The sequence below is a fragment of the Pristiophorus japonicus genome, chromosome 8 (assembly GCF_044704955.1).
Source record: "Pristiophorus japonicus isolate sPriJap1 chromosome 8, sPriJap1.hap1, whole genome shotgun sequence".
NCBI classification, from domain to species: domain Eukaryota; kingdom Metazoa; phylum Chordata; class Chondrichthyes; family Pristiophoridae; genus Pristiophorus; species Pristiophorus japonicus.
Window position 1 is genome coordinate 90,124,222 of NC_091984.1, and position 18,606 is coordinate 90,142,827.

Here is an 18,606-nt window from a genome sequence, read left to right on the forward strand (position 1 = left end):
GGAACCTGTTCAACCTTTGTTTCCTCCAGACCAGATACAAGACCGTCCCAACCTCTGTCGTCGAACTACAGTACGTGGACGACACATGTATCTGCGCACATTCAGAGTCTGAACTCCAAGTCATAGTCAGCATCTTCACTGAGGCGTATGAAAGCATGGGCCTTACACTAAACATCCGTAAGACAAAGATCCTCCACCAACCTGACCCTATCACACAGCACTGCCCCCCCTGTCATCAAGGTCCACGGCACGGCCCTGGACAACGTGGACCACTTTCCATACCTTGGGCGCCTATTATCAACAAGGGCAGACATCGACGATGAGATTCAACACCGCCTCCAGTGGGCCACGCAGCCTTCGGCTGCCTGAGGAAAAGAGTGTTCGAAGATCATGCCCTCAAATCTGCCACCAAGGTCATGGTCTACAGGGCTGTAGTGATACCCACCCTCCTGTATGGCTCAGAGACGTGGACCATATACAGTAGACACCTCAAATCGCTGGAGAAATACCACCAATGATGTCTCCTGCAAATCCCCTGGGAGGACAGACGCACCACGTTAGCGTCCTCGACCAGGCCAACATCCCCAGCATCCAAGCACTGACTAGACTTGACCAACTCTGTTGGGTGGGCCACTGTTCGCATGCCTGACACAGGACTTCCAAAGCAAGCGCTCTACTCGGAACTCCTGCACGGCAAGCGAGCCCAAGGTGGGCAGAGGAAATGTTTCAAGGACACCCTCAAAGCCTCCTTGATAAAATGCAACATTCCCACCGACACCTGGGAGTCCCTGGCCAAAGACCGTCCTAAGTGGAGGAAGTGCATCCGGGAGGGCGCTGAGCACCTCAAGTCTCATCGCCAAGAGTATGCAGAAACCAAACGCAGGCAGTGGAAGGAGCGTGTGGCAAACCAGTCCCCCCACCCTTTCCTTCAATGACTGACTGTCCCACCTGTGACAGAGACTGTAATTCCCGACCTAAGAACTTATTTTTAGGGTGCAAGCAAGTCTTCCTCAATTTCGAGGAACTGCCTATAAAAAAACCTCACCAAAAACATTCCCAATACATAACTCATGCCACCACAACAGAAATTGCAAAAAAAAAACTAAAAAACAATCACACTTACCTGAGGTCGACATTCCTTACCTCATTGTAGCTGGTACAGCTTGGACTGTATGTTTTCATGGGTGGTCCCAGCATGGCGCTCTATGCAGCGCCATGGGTTGGGCGGGAGCCAAAAATCGAGCCGGTGTCGCAACCAGGGGCGTTGTACACCGGCTCGCCTCTTCCGGGCAGTAATGATCCACGTCCCGCCGAAACCAGCCCCAAAAACCCTGGAAGCTGGCCGCCTGCCCAGAAGAGCATACCACAACCAATGCCACCCCTCTGGGGTGAAAACAGAGGGGGCCAGGAGCCGAAACTCCCGCCTATTATCTGATCATTTAACCCATTGCTGTTTGTGGGACCTTGTAAGCAAACTGGCTGCCATGTTCCCTACATTACCAGTAACTGCACTTCAAAAGTACTTCATTTACTGTGAGGCACTTTGGGATGCCCTGAGGTCATGAAAGGCACAACATCAATGCAAGTTCTATCTTTCTATATAGTGATTAATGTCTGCAAGTTCGAGAATATTAGAGGTATCACAGAGTTGGATATTGGTTATCTGAGAGCAAGGCAAAGGACGTTCAACGGCTTTTTGTTTTCAGAGTGACTGCTGCCAACGAACCAGAAGTTACCGATAGTTACCAGAAGCTGTGCAGAAGCATTATGTGCATAAATGTCAGGTCCAAAATTTGAAAAAGTAACGTTCACCACAACAGACAGAGGTGCTGATAGTGAAAATAAAACTCTCTCAATCTGACAACATCCTTCTATCACTCTCAAGTCACATCTATCAATTTCATTTCAGGTTCAACAGCCTTTTAGGAGAAGAGCGCTTCAGATTTCCATTTGTGTGAAAAAGTACTTCCTGATTTCACTCCTAAATTGCCTAGCTCTAATTTTAAGGTTATGCTCTCTTGTTCTGGATTCCCCTCCAGAGGAAATAGTTTCTTTGGGCTCAAATTTGGCCCACCCCTTTTTTCGGCTCACTTACCAGATTAATTGTTTAAATTAGTTGTGAGGTTAGGGCAATTTAATTCAACTATCTTTTACTTCTTTTATTTTTGTAGTTTAAGCTTCCATGAATACTTCTGTTGTAAATTAACTTTGCGAAGTTTGACATATGATGTCCTGTATAGCTGTTTGATCCTATTTACATTCTTTAGTCAAGTCATTAAGTGCTGCTGACCTCCAATGTACCTACCTGCGCTGATTTCTTAACTCTCCGCAAGGGTTTTCTGAAATGGCCACATACGCTGCCTAAGTAGATTTGGAGTAACTATTAGCTGGCCAAAGTGGCCTAAATGGCCAAAACTGATGTCGGTGGTTGGTAATGCCCCCTTTAGAGAAAAAAAAACTAAACAAAAAAAATCCTAACTCACTTACACTGACGCAAATTGAATGTGCAAAATGGGGATTTTTAAGATACTCCAGAAAAATCAAGTTGCTCCAAAAAAAACAGAGCAATTCCTGGTCAAAATCTACCTCTTTGTACCTACCCAATCGAATCCCTTTATTAATTTAAACACCTTTATTAGATCACCCCTCAACCGTTTAAACTCAAGGGAATATAAACTAAGTTTATACAACCTGTCCTCATAATTTAACCTTTTAAGGCCCGCTATCATTCTGATGAATCTGTGATATTTCCCTTCCAAGGCCAACATATCTTCTGAGGTTCAGTGCAAAAATCAAAATGCATTGGAGGAAAACTTTGGCAGCCATTTTTTGAAGTGAAATTTCAGCAAAAGGCCTCTCTGTCTCTTTTTCCTTGCTAGACTGTCTTTACACCAACCAAAAATAGGTGGTTTCATTCAAGAAAATCCAGGCTGAAAGGCAAGTAGGAATAAATTTTCACATTTGCCTTTATTATGAAAGGATGGGACAGGTAGATTGAAGTGGACTGTTTCCAGTAATTGAGGGGTCAAGAATGAGGGGCCATAGATACAATATTAAATGTAAGAAATTTCAAACAGAAGGCAGGAGAAACTTCTTTACACAGAGTTGTGAAGCTGTGAATTTGCTTCCAGTGTTAGTGGTTGAGGTAGAAACTATATGAACATAGATTAGATTGGATAGGTGGATGAAGGAAAACTGATTGTAGAGATTTGGGAACAGAGGGGTAAATGTGATTAGAACTATTTACTCACATGAAGAGTAAATGCCAGCACGGACTGGTTGGGACAAATGACCTGTGTTGAAACTTTTGAGAGGGGAATTTTAAACCCCCCAAAAAGGGTGGGTTTGGGTCAAAACTCCAGTGTTCGACAAGAACTCCTCCTTCCTGCTTGGAATTCCCACCCTAGTAAATATCAGGGCCTATGTATTTCTAAGCCCAATCCCATCTTCATCCAGTATCCACTCACTTTTCGAAAAGGGTCACTAGATAACAATCAACAGTGTGACCCTGGCAGATTTCCCCTCCCTAGTCCTTAGTCCCAAGGAACTGAGGCTAACTCTTGTAGCCATGCTGCCACCATGGTTAAGATCCTGCAGCTCTGGGAGTTGAACTTGGGACCATCCGGATTACATGACTGAGTTACAACAGACTCTACAAGTTGAGCCACCAGAGAGATGTGAACTGAAATAGTTTCACTGGAGTAAAGAAGATTGAGGAGAGATATGATCCTGGTCTCTCTCATTCCATCATTTTTCACAGTATTATATAACCTGGAGTTTCCTCTGATGGGAAAGTGCCAACGGTCATGAAGACAAAAACAAGCAGAAAATATATTCGTCAGTAAGAGCATCATTACTTAAAAAAAAATTGATAATGTTTATTTCACAATCTGGAAATAAATAAAGGTAAGTTCCAGGATAGTGACCTTGGAATATTATTCCAGGAACTCAAGGGTTATTGTGGCATTGAAGAGGACTTCATATCTGCCAAATTAATTTAATGGTTAAAAAGTTAAATTACAGACAGGTTTGGGGGCCGTGAAGGAGTTGGATATTGGGATTTTTTTCCTTAATCATTATCCAGCTCATCTAAATTGAGTCCAGTTGTCCAGTCAACTAAACTGTCCACTTCCTTGTCCCATAGTTCCTCCTCTTGTGTTCTGGTGTCGGGTCGCTTTGACGTGATGTTTATTGCCAGGTCCAGGGTTACTGAAGTTGAAGCTTCTACAGTAAAGCAAAATAACATATTGTACTAATGCCTGTATGAAATATAACCAGCCAGAGTTGAATAATCTGACACTCCAAAATTTTCACTTGATTATTTTTGAGAGTCTGGGATAAATTTTGGAGCTCTTATTTTTCTTCTAATTTTTTCCCATCTCTCCTGAAAGCTGATAATAATTGTAGTTTCACCACTATCTCAACTAAGATTGGATAACTCAGTACAAACTAGGAATTGAACTTTGGGAGATACCATATTTGGCAATGCATTTACCAATGGACTCCATCAGGGAGCTTACATTCTGTACTGTTGTATTGTCTTTTAAATTTTCCTTGTTGTTATTGACTTCGCTTATGAAATTAAAAGAGTTCCTGCTCCAAATATTATCCAGTATCTCCTGTTTTGATGTCCAGTGTGACAGAACATCGTCCCAACAAACCCTTTCAAAAATAAGCTCCCACAAGTAGAAAGGCTAATTGGACAAAGTACTGGAGGACTGCCAGCATGAGTCAGTGGAGCTGAAATTCAGCCTCCCGAAAATGCCTCTTACCGCAGTAAAGTGACGGCCACGCGGCGGAGTCAAATGGCCAGCGATTTGGAGTCGAATGGCCGCCGCTAGCGAAATTCTCCTAGGTGCTTTTTCCGGCGGTCCCCACTTCCGCCCCGCTGCTGCCGACCCTTCCTAAGAGCGTCATCAAAGCGTGCACCGCCGATCTCCTGCACCTCAATCAAAATTCAACGTAAAAAATCTTCGGGCCACTGAGCGGTGTCCCCGACAGTTTTTTCTGTGTTCACTGTGTGTGCGACGTGGCTGTATGGCAGCCATTCAAAGGGCGGGCGCACTGTCGCGGCCGCCATTTTTTTTCCCTTTGGCCGACTGCCAGGTCAGCCCGACAATTATGCCCCTGGGTTCGGCCGGGCCACCAACAGGCAGCCTGGCAACCCCTCTTGGGTATCAGGCTGCTGGCCTGGCCGAAACCTTCCCTGGTGGCCCAGTGGACCTAAGTAAAAGAATCGCAGAATTCATAGCTGCTCTCCCCTTTAAGTGAAGGGGAGAGACGTGGTGACGCACAAGCATCATGACATCATCAGCACTACGCTGATGACTGACAGTGGCGGAGACTCTGTCCCGCCTCCACTTCCGCCGCTCTACTGTGCTTACTGCCGCACTACCGCCCCCATTGTGACTGCCTTCCGGTCTGCTCGAAAAAAAATTATAAAGCTGAATTTCGTGCAAGAGGCCACCTCATCCACGGCAGTGAAAACACATTAACAGTGGTAGGTGCGACCTGTTTCGGGCGCCGCTGAATTTCTACCCCAGTGCCTTCAAAAGAGATGGGGAGAACCTTGTGAAAGGAGCAGGAAATTCATCCCATCACTGATAAGACGATATTCTCTGACAAACTCACCAGAGGATCTGTCCATACTGTAGCTCTTCTTCAGACGGTTGATTCGCGCCAGTTTCTGGTCCTTTGTCACTCGACGCCTCCTTTCTTTCCAAAATGTTCCATACATAACATCATTGAACCTGCATACAATATGACACAAAAGCACTGACTGTTATCCCATAGTTAGTATATAACTCAAGTTGTTCACTCTGATTATAAATTACTGGCAGCTTAGTTCAAATATCTGCTCAGAGGAAACATTTTCTGTTTTGTCAGTGAACAGTGACAGGGACAACTGCCATGTTAAGGCACCTGACTGAAAGAGATAGACTTGGGTAACATATCTGGCAGGTCTGTCTTCAGCCTGTTGTCTTGATTGGTACCTTTCTTGCAAGAATACCATTATAACATTCAGTATTTACTACAGCTTGTTTTGGGACCATTTATACGTTGGCCCTATATTTGGAGGCAACACTAATATAGATGTCAATATATACATACCTCTGTTGCCAGGAAAGAATATCTCCAAGATGGCTATGCTCCCTGCTTCCAGGAGCAATACTGTTTAGTCTGGTTGCCATGTTGTGTTCATATTGCCAACCTGTAAAAACCAACGTGACACTGGACAAAATTTGCAAAGCCACGCACGCAACCTTAAAAAAGCTGCGCATGTGCAAATCTTGTACTTGTGGAAGTTTTAATGTTGGGACCTCAACTATTTACAATCTATATTAATGATTTGAATGAAGGGACCAAGTGTAATGTAGCCAAGTTTACTGATGATACAAAGATGGGTTGGAAAGCAAGTTGTGAGGAAGACAACAAAAAATCTGCAAAGGGATATAGACAGGCTAAGTGAGTGGGCAAACATTTGGCAGATGGAATATAATATGGGAAAGTGTGAGGTTATCCACTTTGGCAGGAAAAATAAAAAAGCAAATTATTATTTAAATGGAGAGGAATTACAAAATGCTGCAGTACAGAGGGACCTGGGGGTTCCCTGTGCATGAAACACAAAAAGGTAAGATGCAGGTGCAGCAAATAATCAGGAAAGCAAATGGAATGTTGGCCTTTATTGCAAAAGGGATGGAGTATAAACGCAGGGAAGTCCTGCTATAACTGTACAGGGTATTGGTGAGACTGCATCTAGAGTACTGCTTACTGTTTTGGTCTCCTTATTTAAGGAGGGATATACTTGCATTGGAGGCAGTTCAGAGAAGATTCACTAGGTTGATTCCGGAGATGAAGAAGCTGACTTATGAAGAAAGGTTGAGCAGGTTGGGCCTATACTCATTCAAGTTTAGAAGAATGAGAGGTGATCTTATCGAAACATATAAGGTACTGAGGGGGCTCGACAAGGTTGATGCAGAGAGGCTGTTTCCCCTCTTGGGGGAATCTAGAACTAGGGGGCATAGTTTCAGAATAAAGGGTCGCCCATTTAGAACTGAGATGAGGAGGAATTTCTTCTCTCAGAGGATCATAAATCTATGGAATTCTCTGCCCCAGAGAGCTGTGCAGGCTGGGTCATTGAATATATTTAAGGTGGAGATAGGCAGATTTTTGAGCAATAAAGGAGTGAAGGGTTATGGGGAGCAGGCAGGGAAGTGGAGCTGAGCCCAAGATCAGATCAGCCACGATCTTAATAAATGGCAGAGCAGGCCCGAGGGGCCAAATGACCACTTCTGCTCCTATTTCTTATGGTCTTAAATATTAGTAAAATTAAATTATGTTCCTTCTCACTGCTTCTGTTTCCTTTCTGGCTGTCAGATGGGTGATTCTGAAGTACATGGGTCGCTCACCCCAATTATATTGATGATCTTGTCTCCAGGATTTGGGACAGGGTGTTTGTCCATCTGCATCGATCCTGATAGGTGGCTGGGAGTTCTGCTCTGCCACAGTACCAGCAACCGAGCGGAACCTCGAGAATTTTGGGCCTGTGTAATGTGTTACTGAGTTATACAGGCTAGGACGGTCCCAGGCTTGACCAATGGTTTGTGTTATGCAGGAGAAAAACTGCCATGGTTCTTGTTCTTGATCATTATCCAGTAAGTCCTGCTGGAAATACATAGGATTGGAACGGAAAATAACATTGGACTTGGCTTTATTGCTTCCCATGGTTCAATGGCCAACTACGCTTACTGCCACATATAAAACTGGATAGTATTTTCTAAAAAGAAACTAGTAAAATATTTATTCCTCCTTAATTGCTTTTCTTTCTACTTTACATATAACAAGCATCATTACCTACTGAGGAGGTGGAGAGTGCCAGGGCTCCTGATCTCTGTCCCCTGTTTACTTGGCTATTGAACTGACCATTTGGAGATCCTGGAAAAAAACCTATAATAACACATTTTCTGATTCTCCTTACCTCCAACTACCCTAGTGAAATTCCACAGTATAGTGACTCAGGGGTTTGCTAAAACACTTTGCTGTGCAAGAAAGCCTGTCCCTTCAGGCTCTTAGCCTTGCAAGCTTCACCCTACATAAGTTCTATAGCAAGTAAGATACACAGAATATGTGCCTTCATTCATTTTGCTGATGGATTTGGTTAGTCTTTCTAATTGGTTACTATATTTAATCTCTCCTCAACGCTTTTTCCCCTGTCAGACACAGACTGGGAGGCTATATAATTATTTCACAGCACCACTTGCTTTATATAGAGATGTGTTTATTCCTAATGCCAGTGAAGGCTTATATAAAATCCAATAGTACGACATCATGTAGCATTACCGTATTATTGTAAACTCATCACCTCTTTACCTATACTAATTCGTTTTTCTAAGTGGGTGTTGGTTGTAAACCAGAGCTTCCCATTTAAATTCATTCACTGTCACTGATTTAACTCCATTCCCTAAATACTGACTCCATCCCTCTCCCCAACTCCCGCCTGAGGCTGAACCAGACTGTTCGCAACCTTGGTGTTCTATTTGACCATGAAATGAACTTTCGACCACATATCAGCAGCATAACTAAGACTGCCTATCTCCACCTCCATAACATCGCCTGTCTCCTCCCTATCTCTGTAATCTCCTCCAGCCCCACAACAACAGCCCCCCCGCCCCCACTCCCCTGAGATGTCTGCACTCCTCTAATTCTGTGCTCCTGAGCATCCCTGATTGTAATCGCTCAACCATTGGTGGCTATGCCTTCTGTTGCCGCAGCCCCAAGCTCTGAAACTCCCTGCCTAAATCTCTCCGCCTCTCTACATCTCTTTTTTCCTTCAAGACGCTCCTTAAAACATACCTCTTTGACCAAGCTCCTGCGCTAATTTCTACTTATCGTGTCAAATTTTTATCGCATAACACTCGTGTGAAGCACCTTGGGATGTTTCATTACGTTAAAGGCACTATATAAATACAAGTTGTTGTTGTTGATTTAATATCCTCTTCATAAGGAAACTTCCCACCGTTTCCTTATAATATCCACAAAAGGAGATATTTGGGATTTAACCTTAAATACTATTTTGATTTGAGTTTCTTTCAAGTCTGATACAGAAGTACAAGTTGCTGGTTTGAATCCTCATCAATTCAATGTGTGGCTGATGCTCTTATTCTTTACCGGGTCTGCAGTCCTTTATTTTCATCTAATACATAATGATTGTGTTATAAAATATATTGAATGTTTTATATAATATATATATATCGACTGAGTTGTCATTTAATATAAGCTGATTGTGTTTCTATATAATGTATTAATTATTATTTAATACATATTAGCAGTTATCTAACCAACCAATTTCACATGGTTTTGCTCAAAAAATGTGTTTCTTTCTTCCTTTAATGGTATCTCTGATGGCTATAGCGCCTTTAACATAGTAAAATGCCCCAAGGTGCTTCACAGGTGCGTAATCGGAAAAAAATTGATATTAAGCCAAAGAAGGAGACATGAGGACAGGCAACCAGAAGTTTCGTCCAAGAGGTAGGTTTTAAGGAGCATCTTAAAGGAGGAGAGAGAGGTGGAGAGATTTACAGAGGTAATTTCAGCGTTTAAGGCCTAGTCGGCTGAAAGCACAGCCGCCAATGGTGGTGTAAAGGCCATGGGGTGGATGCATAAGAGGTCAGATTTGGAGGAATGCAGAATTCTCGGACATTTGTAGGGCTCGAGGAGGTTACAGACATAGAGATGGGCAAGGCCATGGAGAGATTTTGAACACAAGCATGAGACTTTTAAAATCATGGTGTTAGTGGACCAATGCAGGTCAGTGAGCTCAATAATTTGTCTTCCTCTCATTTTTGGCTCTATTTCTCACAACTAATTTTTCTCATTCTTTCTCACACTGGAGAGTCTCCTACCAACTCAGCTATCAAGGAGCTTGCACTTTTATTTTTGCTTTTCTATGGGAAAGAAATGTACTATGGCATCAACTAAGCGCTCTTGCTTGTTCCTGCAAGATAAACTGTCTGAACTACCATCCCCCCTATTTCTCATCATGGCCAAGGATACTGATCTCTATGGGCTTTTTTTTTCTTATTATATCTTCCATTTGTTGTTTTATATCAAAATAATCGCAACCACTAATTAGATTGGACATATTCCTGGAGGTTTGATTATGTGACATTTGATTATGTGACAGGTTCATAATTCAGCAGAGAACCAAGTTGAATACAAAAAGTACAGAGGACACCTGAAAAGTGGGTAACATAAAAAGGGAACCTTTTATAAACTTATAAATAGTAAAAGGGTAGTCAAAGAAAGAGACCAAATAGGGACCAAAAGGGAGATATTCTTGAGGGGACATACCTGAAGTACTAAATGAGTACTTTGCATTTGTCTTCACTGAAGAAGATGATGTTGCCAATGTCACAGTAAAGGAGGAGTTAGTAGAGACATTCGATAGGATAAAAATAGATAAAGAGGTATTTAAAAGGTTGGGAGTACTCAAAGTAGAAAAGTCACTTGGCCCGGATGGGATGCATCCTAAGTTGCTGAGGGAAGCAAGTGTGATGATAGCAGAGACAGTGGCCACAACCTTCCAATCCTCCTTAGATATGGGGGTGGTGCCAGAGAACGATAATGCAGCATGCAGCGATAATCCTAGATAGTTTGGCGAGATTGCATTGCAGGACTCCATCGGTGTGGTCTAAACAGCGGAAGCACTGCTTTGCCATGCCTATCGTGCTCTCCACTGTGCCTTGGGTGGTGGTATGGGCCTTATTATAGTGGTGATGGAAGTCTTGTGCCTAATTAGTCATTGCTTGAAGGCAGTTGACATGGTCCTACCAGTAGGACAGGAGGGTCTGGGAAAATGAGGCCCAGATTGTCTGCATTGTTCTACAATGCATTCTTTTTTTCTTAACTGACAAAGCAGGTGAAGGTCACCAACTAGGTTGAATAGAGTAGAGAAGATGAGGTAGACTAGAAAGCATTGATTATGCAATGCTAAGCTTGGGTTTTAAGAGCCTGAGGAATGCAGGAGAAAAGACTGAAGGAGTAAGGAGTTTTAAGGTCCTGGAAATGAATGTGCTAGAGTAGTAAACTGTGATAAGTTTTGATTTCAAAACGGTGAAGTTCCAGGTAGGAGGAAGAAAACATAGGTTGGTGCTGTTACAGCTTGGGACAAACGAGACAGGAATATAGAGGCACCAACCATAATAGAAGTGATAGAGAGAGAGAGAGAGAGAGATACAAGAAGGTTTGTGATAGAGACAGAAATTAGAGGCTAGAAGGGATAGAGGAATCATCTATCAGAGAACAAGCTTTTTATTCTACCCTGTCCAGGGGTGTGAATAAGGAAAGAAAATGTTTGGCATGAAAGAAGGAATTGAGCATCCTGAGAAAGAAGAAATTGAGTTTTAGCAATGGCGATCTGAGAGTTTTATTTGAGAACAGAAGAGATAGTGAGTCCAAGAACGTCAACTCAGATTGGAGCCATCAAAGGTAAGAGATAGTTTTTGACTGGACTTAGGAGGGACATGAAGAAATCTGATTTCCTCACAGGGGTTTTGCTAGACTCCTGACATAATTCCAGAAAAATTCCAGCAAAAATCAGCAGGGACTTAGTTGTACTGGGACTCCATCAATTCCAGGATTTTTAAATCAGCTTTTTAAGGGATGATGAGTGGAGGAGATGATTGATAGGGAAAGGGAACAGATAAAGGGCTGGAATTTTGGCTTGGTTGCGCCTCAGTTTGCACTCCAAAGGGGTGGTAAATGGTGTTTCTTGGTGTAACGCCAGGCATCCAGCTTTTACCGCCCAGCCAGCAAATTCGTGGCGGCACAAAAACTTACAGTCCCACCCTCTAGTTTCACCGAGATCATGACGTCAATCTTTGTGCAATACTCCTCTACCGCCCTGGATGCAAAATTCGGCCCCATGCTTCATTTAACGCCCGTCTGAGGAATCGTCTGAAAAGCCAGGCATTTCCAGGGTGCAGTAGGCGGTATTGGCAGCGTATTTAAATGGAGGGATGAGGCTCCTACATCGCAAGTCACATTGAGGGCAACGGTTGCGCACATCACGCTGCACGAAGCTCCGACTTGCAAACAGCACTTTTATCTGCCATTACAGTGCCCATATAACTTCAGTGAGAGAATGTAATTGGGGCATTACTAGATCGTCAGCGTATCATGCTCCATGCTTTTGCCAGGTGGTGTCAAGTGGAGACACCGAGGGAGCAGGGGCTCCAGAGGAGACACCGAGGGAGCAGGGACTCCAGCCCAGCGGGAACATCGAGGGAGCAGGGACTCCAGAGGAGACACCGAGGGAGCAGGGACTCCAGCCCAGCGGGAACATGAGGGAGCAGGGACTCCAGACCAGCGGGGACACCGAGGGAGCAGGGACTCCAGCCCAGCGGGGACACCGAGGGAGCAGGGACTCCAGCCCAGCGGGGACAGCGAGGGAGCAGGGACTCCAGACCAGCAGAGACAGCGAGGGAGCAGGGACTCCAGTCCAGCAGAGACACCGAGGGAGCAGGGGTTCCAGCCCAGCAGAGACACTGAGGGAGCAGGGACTCCAGCCCAGCAGAGACACTGAGGGAGCAGGGACTCCAGCCCAGCAGAGACACAGAGAGCAGGGACTCCAGCCCAGCGCAGACACCGAGGGAGCAGGAGCTCCAGCGGAGACACCGAGAGAGCAGACTCCAGTCCAGCGGGACACCGAGGGAGCAGGGGCCCCAGCCCAGCGGGGACATCGAGGGAGCAGGGGCTCCAGAGGAGACACCGAGGGAGCAGGGACTCCAGCCCAGCGGGGACATCGAGGGAGCAGGGGCTCCAGAGGAGACACTGAGGGAGCAGGGACTCCAGCCCATCGGGAACACCGAGGGAGCAAGGACTCCAGCCCAGCGGGGACACCGAGGGAGCAAGGACTCCAGCCCAGCGGGGACACCGAGGGAGCAGGGGCTCCAGAGGAGACACCGCGAGAGGAGACTCCAGCCCAGTGGAGACACTGAGGGAGCAGGGACTCCAGCCCAGCAGAGATACCGAGGGAGCAGGGACTCCAGCCCAGTGGGGACACTGAGGGAGCAGGGACTCCAGCCCAGCAGAGACACCGAGGGAGCAGGGACTCCAGCCCAGCAGGGACACCGAGGGAGCAGGGACACCGAGTGAGCAGGGACTCCAGCCCAGCGGGGACACTGAGGGAGCAGGGACTCCAGTTCAGCCGAGCTCCAGGGACACCAGCCGCGCCCAGACCACCGACACCAGCACCTTTAAGCCGCTCGCCTTCCACCTTCAGCGGGATATCGACCAGAGACGCGGCCCAACCTCAGCAGCTGAGCCGGAGACTGACTGTATCCTTCTGTCCCTGGCCGAAGGGACCCTGTGCCAGCCGCTTCTGTCCCTGGCCGAAGGGGCCCCGTACCAGCCGCGTCTGTCCCCGGCTGAAGGGACTCTGCACCGGTCTGGACTAAAGGGACTCTGCACCGGATTCGGAGGGCATCTGGCCAGCCGAGGGGACTCCGGACGACCTGCCAAAGGAACTCGAGGACGTGGGGCCGGCCGAAAGATCTCCAAGGCTGGCGTTCAATCCACCGAAGGGACTCCGAGGCCGCGCTGAACTGGCTGAAGGGATCGAGGCGTGGCGTCGTCTCATACTCCCAACCAACTTTTAATTAATTTTTAAACTTTTAGCTAACTTTTAAACTTATTAAACAATTTGGGAGAACTTTTTAAACTTACATTTTAGACTCTCAACCGAAATACATTTAAACATCTATTATTAACTTACATCTTTGACTTTTAACAATTTTTAGAAACTTTTTAAATTGGGGAAACTTTTAGAATCTATTATTGATTTACATCTTAGATTTTTAACAACTCTTAGAAACTTCTTAAAATGTTTTAACAACTCTTAGAAACTTTTGAAATAAATTGGGAACCTTTATCAACTTTTAATCTTTTAAAATAACTTTGGAAGTCACCTTCCTAATGCCTGCCCCCAACCTAGCCTCGGGCCATCTACCATCAATGGCGCTACCCAGTGCCGAACTTGCGGCCAACACTTCGCCGTAGGCAATTAGGCTTATACAGCTGTGCCTGGTCTCCAGTCGTCTTGGACCCTCTAGCCACTGGACCAAGACCTTGTTCAGCTAAGCCCGTGTGGTTGCCGGTGTGCAGTGGCCACCCCACGTTAAAAGAACTCATGCACAGACATCTTCTACTCCGTCAGTATGAAGTTCTGGACCTGGAACGTCAGGACCCTCATGGACAATCCCAACAGCAACAACGCCGCACCGCCATAGTTGCCCGGGAACTCAGACATTTTGACATTGACATCGCCGCCCTAAGCGAGACCCGGTGGGTAGGGGAAGGCCAGTTGAAGGAACATGGTGGAGATTACATCTTCTTCTGGAAAGGGAAACCAGAGGCAGAACGCCGCCTTCATGGAGTCGGCTTTGCCGTCAAGAATGAGCTGGTCGACCGCCTTAAAGACTTCCCCTGTGGGGTCAACGAACGCCTCATGACTCTCCGTATCACCCTACCTCGGAACCAATGTGCCACAGTCATCAGTGCGTATGCCCCCACACTCGATGCTATGGATGAGGCGAAAGATGGTTTTTATTCCAACCTCGAGACATCCTTGTCCCGTGTTCCCCACGGGTGACAAATTGATCCTCCTGGGTGATTTTAATGCCAGGTTTGGCAAAGACACAGCCCTCTGGGGAGGCGTGATTGGCAGAGCGGGGGTAGGGAAAGCCAATTCCAGCGGTACCCTACTCCTGACAAAATGTCTAGAACATGAACTCCTCATTACCAACACCCTGTTCCGCCAGAGGGACAAATACAAGGCATCGTGGCAACACTCTCGTTCCAAACACTGGCACCTGCCCAACTATGTCATCGTCCGAGCCAGGGATCGCAAGGATGTGCGCATCACCCACGCCATGACAGGCGCTGGCGACTACTGGATGGACCACCGCCTAATCCGATCCCTCATCAACATTAACATTGCCCCAAAGCAGAGGGGACAGCAGAAGCAGTTCCGCAAAAAAGTTAATGCCGGGGCACTTAGAGACCCAGCTAAGAGATCCCTATACAGCCAGAGCCTCGCAGCCAATCTAGCGTGCCTTGATGACCCTGAGATGCTGAATTTCCATCGAGCTTGGTCTGCCCTCCAGATCTCTATAACCAGTGCCTGTGAAGAGACACTTGGTCACTCAACCAGAAAACATCAGGACTGGTTTGATGAAAATGATCAGGAGATCGAAGAACTAATAGATCGCAAGCGCAAAGCATTTCTGAGCCTCAAACAACAGCCCAACTCAGGAACTGAAAAACAACATTACAGACGGCTCAAGGCTCAGGTCCAACAAAAAACTCAGGACCTAAAGAACAGGTGGTGGATGGAGAAAGCACAGGAGATACAACAATTGGCTGACAGCCACGATATGTGAGGATTCTTCACTGTAGTCAAGGCCACCTACGGTCCAAACTCCCAAGGTCCCACCCCACTCCTGGCCAAGAACGGGGAAACATTCATCAAGGACACCGAGGCTGTCAGGGCCCGATGGAAGGAGCACTTTGAAGATCTCCTCAATCAAGACTCTGCCTTTGACTCGAGTGTTCTCGATTCCATCCCGCAGCATGCCACCCGCCAACAACTCAGTGAAACTCCAATGTTGCTCGAGGTAGGCAAAGCCATAAAACAGCTTAAGAATAACAAGGCTACGGGTGCAGATTGAATCCTTGCTGAGGCGCTAAAATATGGCAGAGAGCCGCTGTTGGCCCGGATACCTGACCTCATCTCTCTCATCTGGAGGGAGCAGAGCATGCCGGGAGGTCTCAGAGATGCAGTGATTGTGATCATTTTTAAAAAGGGGGACAAGTCCGACTGCGGCAACTACAGGGGAATCTCCCTGCTTTCAGCCACTGGGAAAGTTGTCGCTCGAGTTCTCCTCAATCGTCTTCGCTCTGTGGCTGAGGAGCTCCTCCTGGAATCACAATGCGGGTCACAACACACATGATCTTTGCAGCGCGCCAGTTGCAGGAAAAATGCAGGGAGCAGCGCCTTATACATGGCCTTTTTCGATCTTACAAAGACCTTTGACACTGTCAACCATGAGGGCCTATGGAGCATCATAAGAACATAAGAACATAATAATTAGGAACAGGAGTAGGCCATCTAGCCCCTCGAGCCTGCTCCGCCATTCAATAAGATCATGGCTGATCTGGCCGTGGACTCAGCTCCACTTACCCGCCCTCTCCCCGTAACCCTTAATTCCCTTAATGGTTAAAAATCTATCGATCTGTGACTTGAATACATTCAATGAGCTAGCCTCAACTGCTTCCTTGGGCAGAGAATTCCACAGATTCACAACCCTCTGGGAGAAGAAATTCCTTCTCAACTCAGTTTTAAATTGGCCCCCCGTATTTTGAGGCTGTGCCCCCTAGTTCTAGCCTACCCTACCAGTGGAAACAACCTCTCTGCCTCTATCTTGTCTATCCCTTTCATGATTTTAAATGTTTCTATAAGATCACCCCTCATCCTTCTGAATTCCAACGAGTAAAGACCCAGTCTACTCAATCTATCATCATAAGGTAACCCCCTCATCTCCGGAATCAGCCTAGTGAATCATCTCTGTTCCCCCTCCAAAGCCAGTATATCCTTCCTTAAGTAAGGTGACCAAAACTGCACGCAGTACTCCAGGTGCGGCCTTACCAATACCCTATACAGTTGCAGCAGGACCTCCCTGCTTTTGTACTCCATCCCTCTCGCAATGAAGACCAACATTCCATTCGCCTTCCTGATTACCTGCTGCACCTGCAAACTAACTTTTTGGGATTCATACACAAGGACCCCCAGGTCCCTCTGCACCGCAGCATGTTGTAATTTCTCCCCATTCAAATAATATTCCCTTTTACTGTTTTTTTTTCCAAGGTGGATGACCTCACACTTTCCGACATTGTATTCCATCTGCCAAACCTTCGCCCATTCGCTTAACCTATCCAAATCTCTTTGCAGCCTCTCTGTGTCCTCTACACAACCCGCTTTCCCACTAATCTTTGTGTCATCTGCAAATTTTGTTACACTACACTCTGTCCCCTCTTCCAGGTCATCTATGTATATTGTAAACAGTTGTGGTCCCAGCACCGATCCCTGTGACACACCATTAACCACCGATTTCCAACCCGAAAAGGACCCATTTATTCCGACTCTCTGCTTTCTATTCGCCAGTCAATTTTCTATCCATGCTAATACATTTCCTCTGACTCCGCGTACCTCTATCTTCTGCAGTAACCTTATATGTGGTACCTTATCGAATGCCTTTTGGAAATCTAAATACACCACATCCATCGGTACACCTCTATCCACCATGCTCGTTATATCCTCAAAGAATTCTAGTAAATTAGGTAAACATGATTTCCCCTTCATGAATCCATGCTGCGTCTGCCTGATTGCACTATTCCTATCGAGATGTCCCGCTATTTCTTCCTTAATGATAGTTTCAAGCATTTTCCCCACTACAGACGTTAAACTAACCGGCCTATAGTTAGTTACCTGCCTTTTGTCTGCGTCCTCCCTCCGTTTCGGATGCCCCCAAAAGTTTGTCAACATCCTTCGCCTGCTTCATGATGACATGCAGGCCGTGATCCTTACCAACAGATCCATTACAGACCCAATCCACATCCGGACCGTGGTCAAACAGGGCTGCGTTATCGCTCCAACCCTCTTCTCAATCTTCCTCGCTGCCATGCTCCACCTCACAATCAACAAGCTCCCCGCTAGAGTGGAATTAAACTACAGAACCAGTGGGAAGGTGTTTATCCTACGCCACCAGGCCAGATCCAAGATCACCCCAACCACTGTCATTGAGCTGCAGTATGCGGACGATGTCTGCGTCTGCACACATTCAGAGGTTGAACTCCAGGATATAGTCAATGTATTCACTGAGGCATACGAAAGCATGGGCCTTACGCTTAACATCCGTAAGACAAAGGTCCTTCACCAGCTTGTCATCACCGCACAACACTGCCCTCCAATCATCAAGATCCATGGCACGGCCCTGGACAATGTGGACCATTTCCCATATCTCGGAAGCCTCTTATCAACAAAGGCAGACATTGATGCGGAGATTCAGCATCGCCTCCAGTATGCCAGCGCAGCCTTCGGCCGCCTGCGGAAAAGAGTGTTTGAAGACCAGGCCCTCAAATCTACCACCAAACTCATGGTCTACAGGGTTGTAGTAATACCCGCCCTCCTGTATGGGTCTGAGGCATGGACGATGTACAGAAGGCACCTCGAGTTGCTGGAGATATATTACCAACGATGTCTCCGCAAGATCCTGCAAATCCCCTGGGAGGACAGGCGCACCAACATCATGTCATCATGAAGCAGGCGAAGAATGTTGACAAACTTTTGGGGGCATCCGAAACGGAGGAGGACGCTCCGTAGGGAATTAAGGGTTACGGGGAGCGGGCGGGTAAGTGGAGCTGAGTCCACGGCCAGATCAGCCATGATCTTGTTGAATGGCGGAGCAGGCTCGAGGGGCTAGATGGCCTACTCCTGTTCCTAATTCTTATGTTCTTATCAGTGTCCTCGACCAGGCTAACATCCCCAGT

At 46.4% G+C, this 18,606-nt stretch overlaps 1 protein-coding gene across 10 annotated transcripts in view; it reads right to left on the bottom strand.

Annotated features, from left to right (window-relative positions):
* Nucleotides 1–3,857: 3,857 nt before the first annotated feature.
* The window catches only part of LOC139268618 (ubiquitin-conjugating enzyme E2 U-like), a 62,559-nt gene continuing 47,810 nt past the window's right edge, over nt 3,858–18,606 (bottom strand). For 9 of the 10 annotated variants that reach the window (XM_070887046.1, XM_070887048.1, XM_070887047.1 and 6 more), the window contains 2 exons: nt 5,632–5,750; nt 3,858–4,224 (listed from right to left, as the gene is read on the bottom strand). In XM_070887046.1, the coding sequence (XP_070743147.1) occupies nt 4,070–4,224; nt 5,632–5,750 (274 nt within the window). In that variant the 3' untranslated portion in view covers nt 3,858–4,069. Of the gene's footprint in view, nt 4,225–4,772; nt 4,940–5,631; nt 5,751–18,606 lie in introns of all 10 variants that reach the window. The other variant, XR_011594072.1, reaches the window with a different exon arrangement.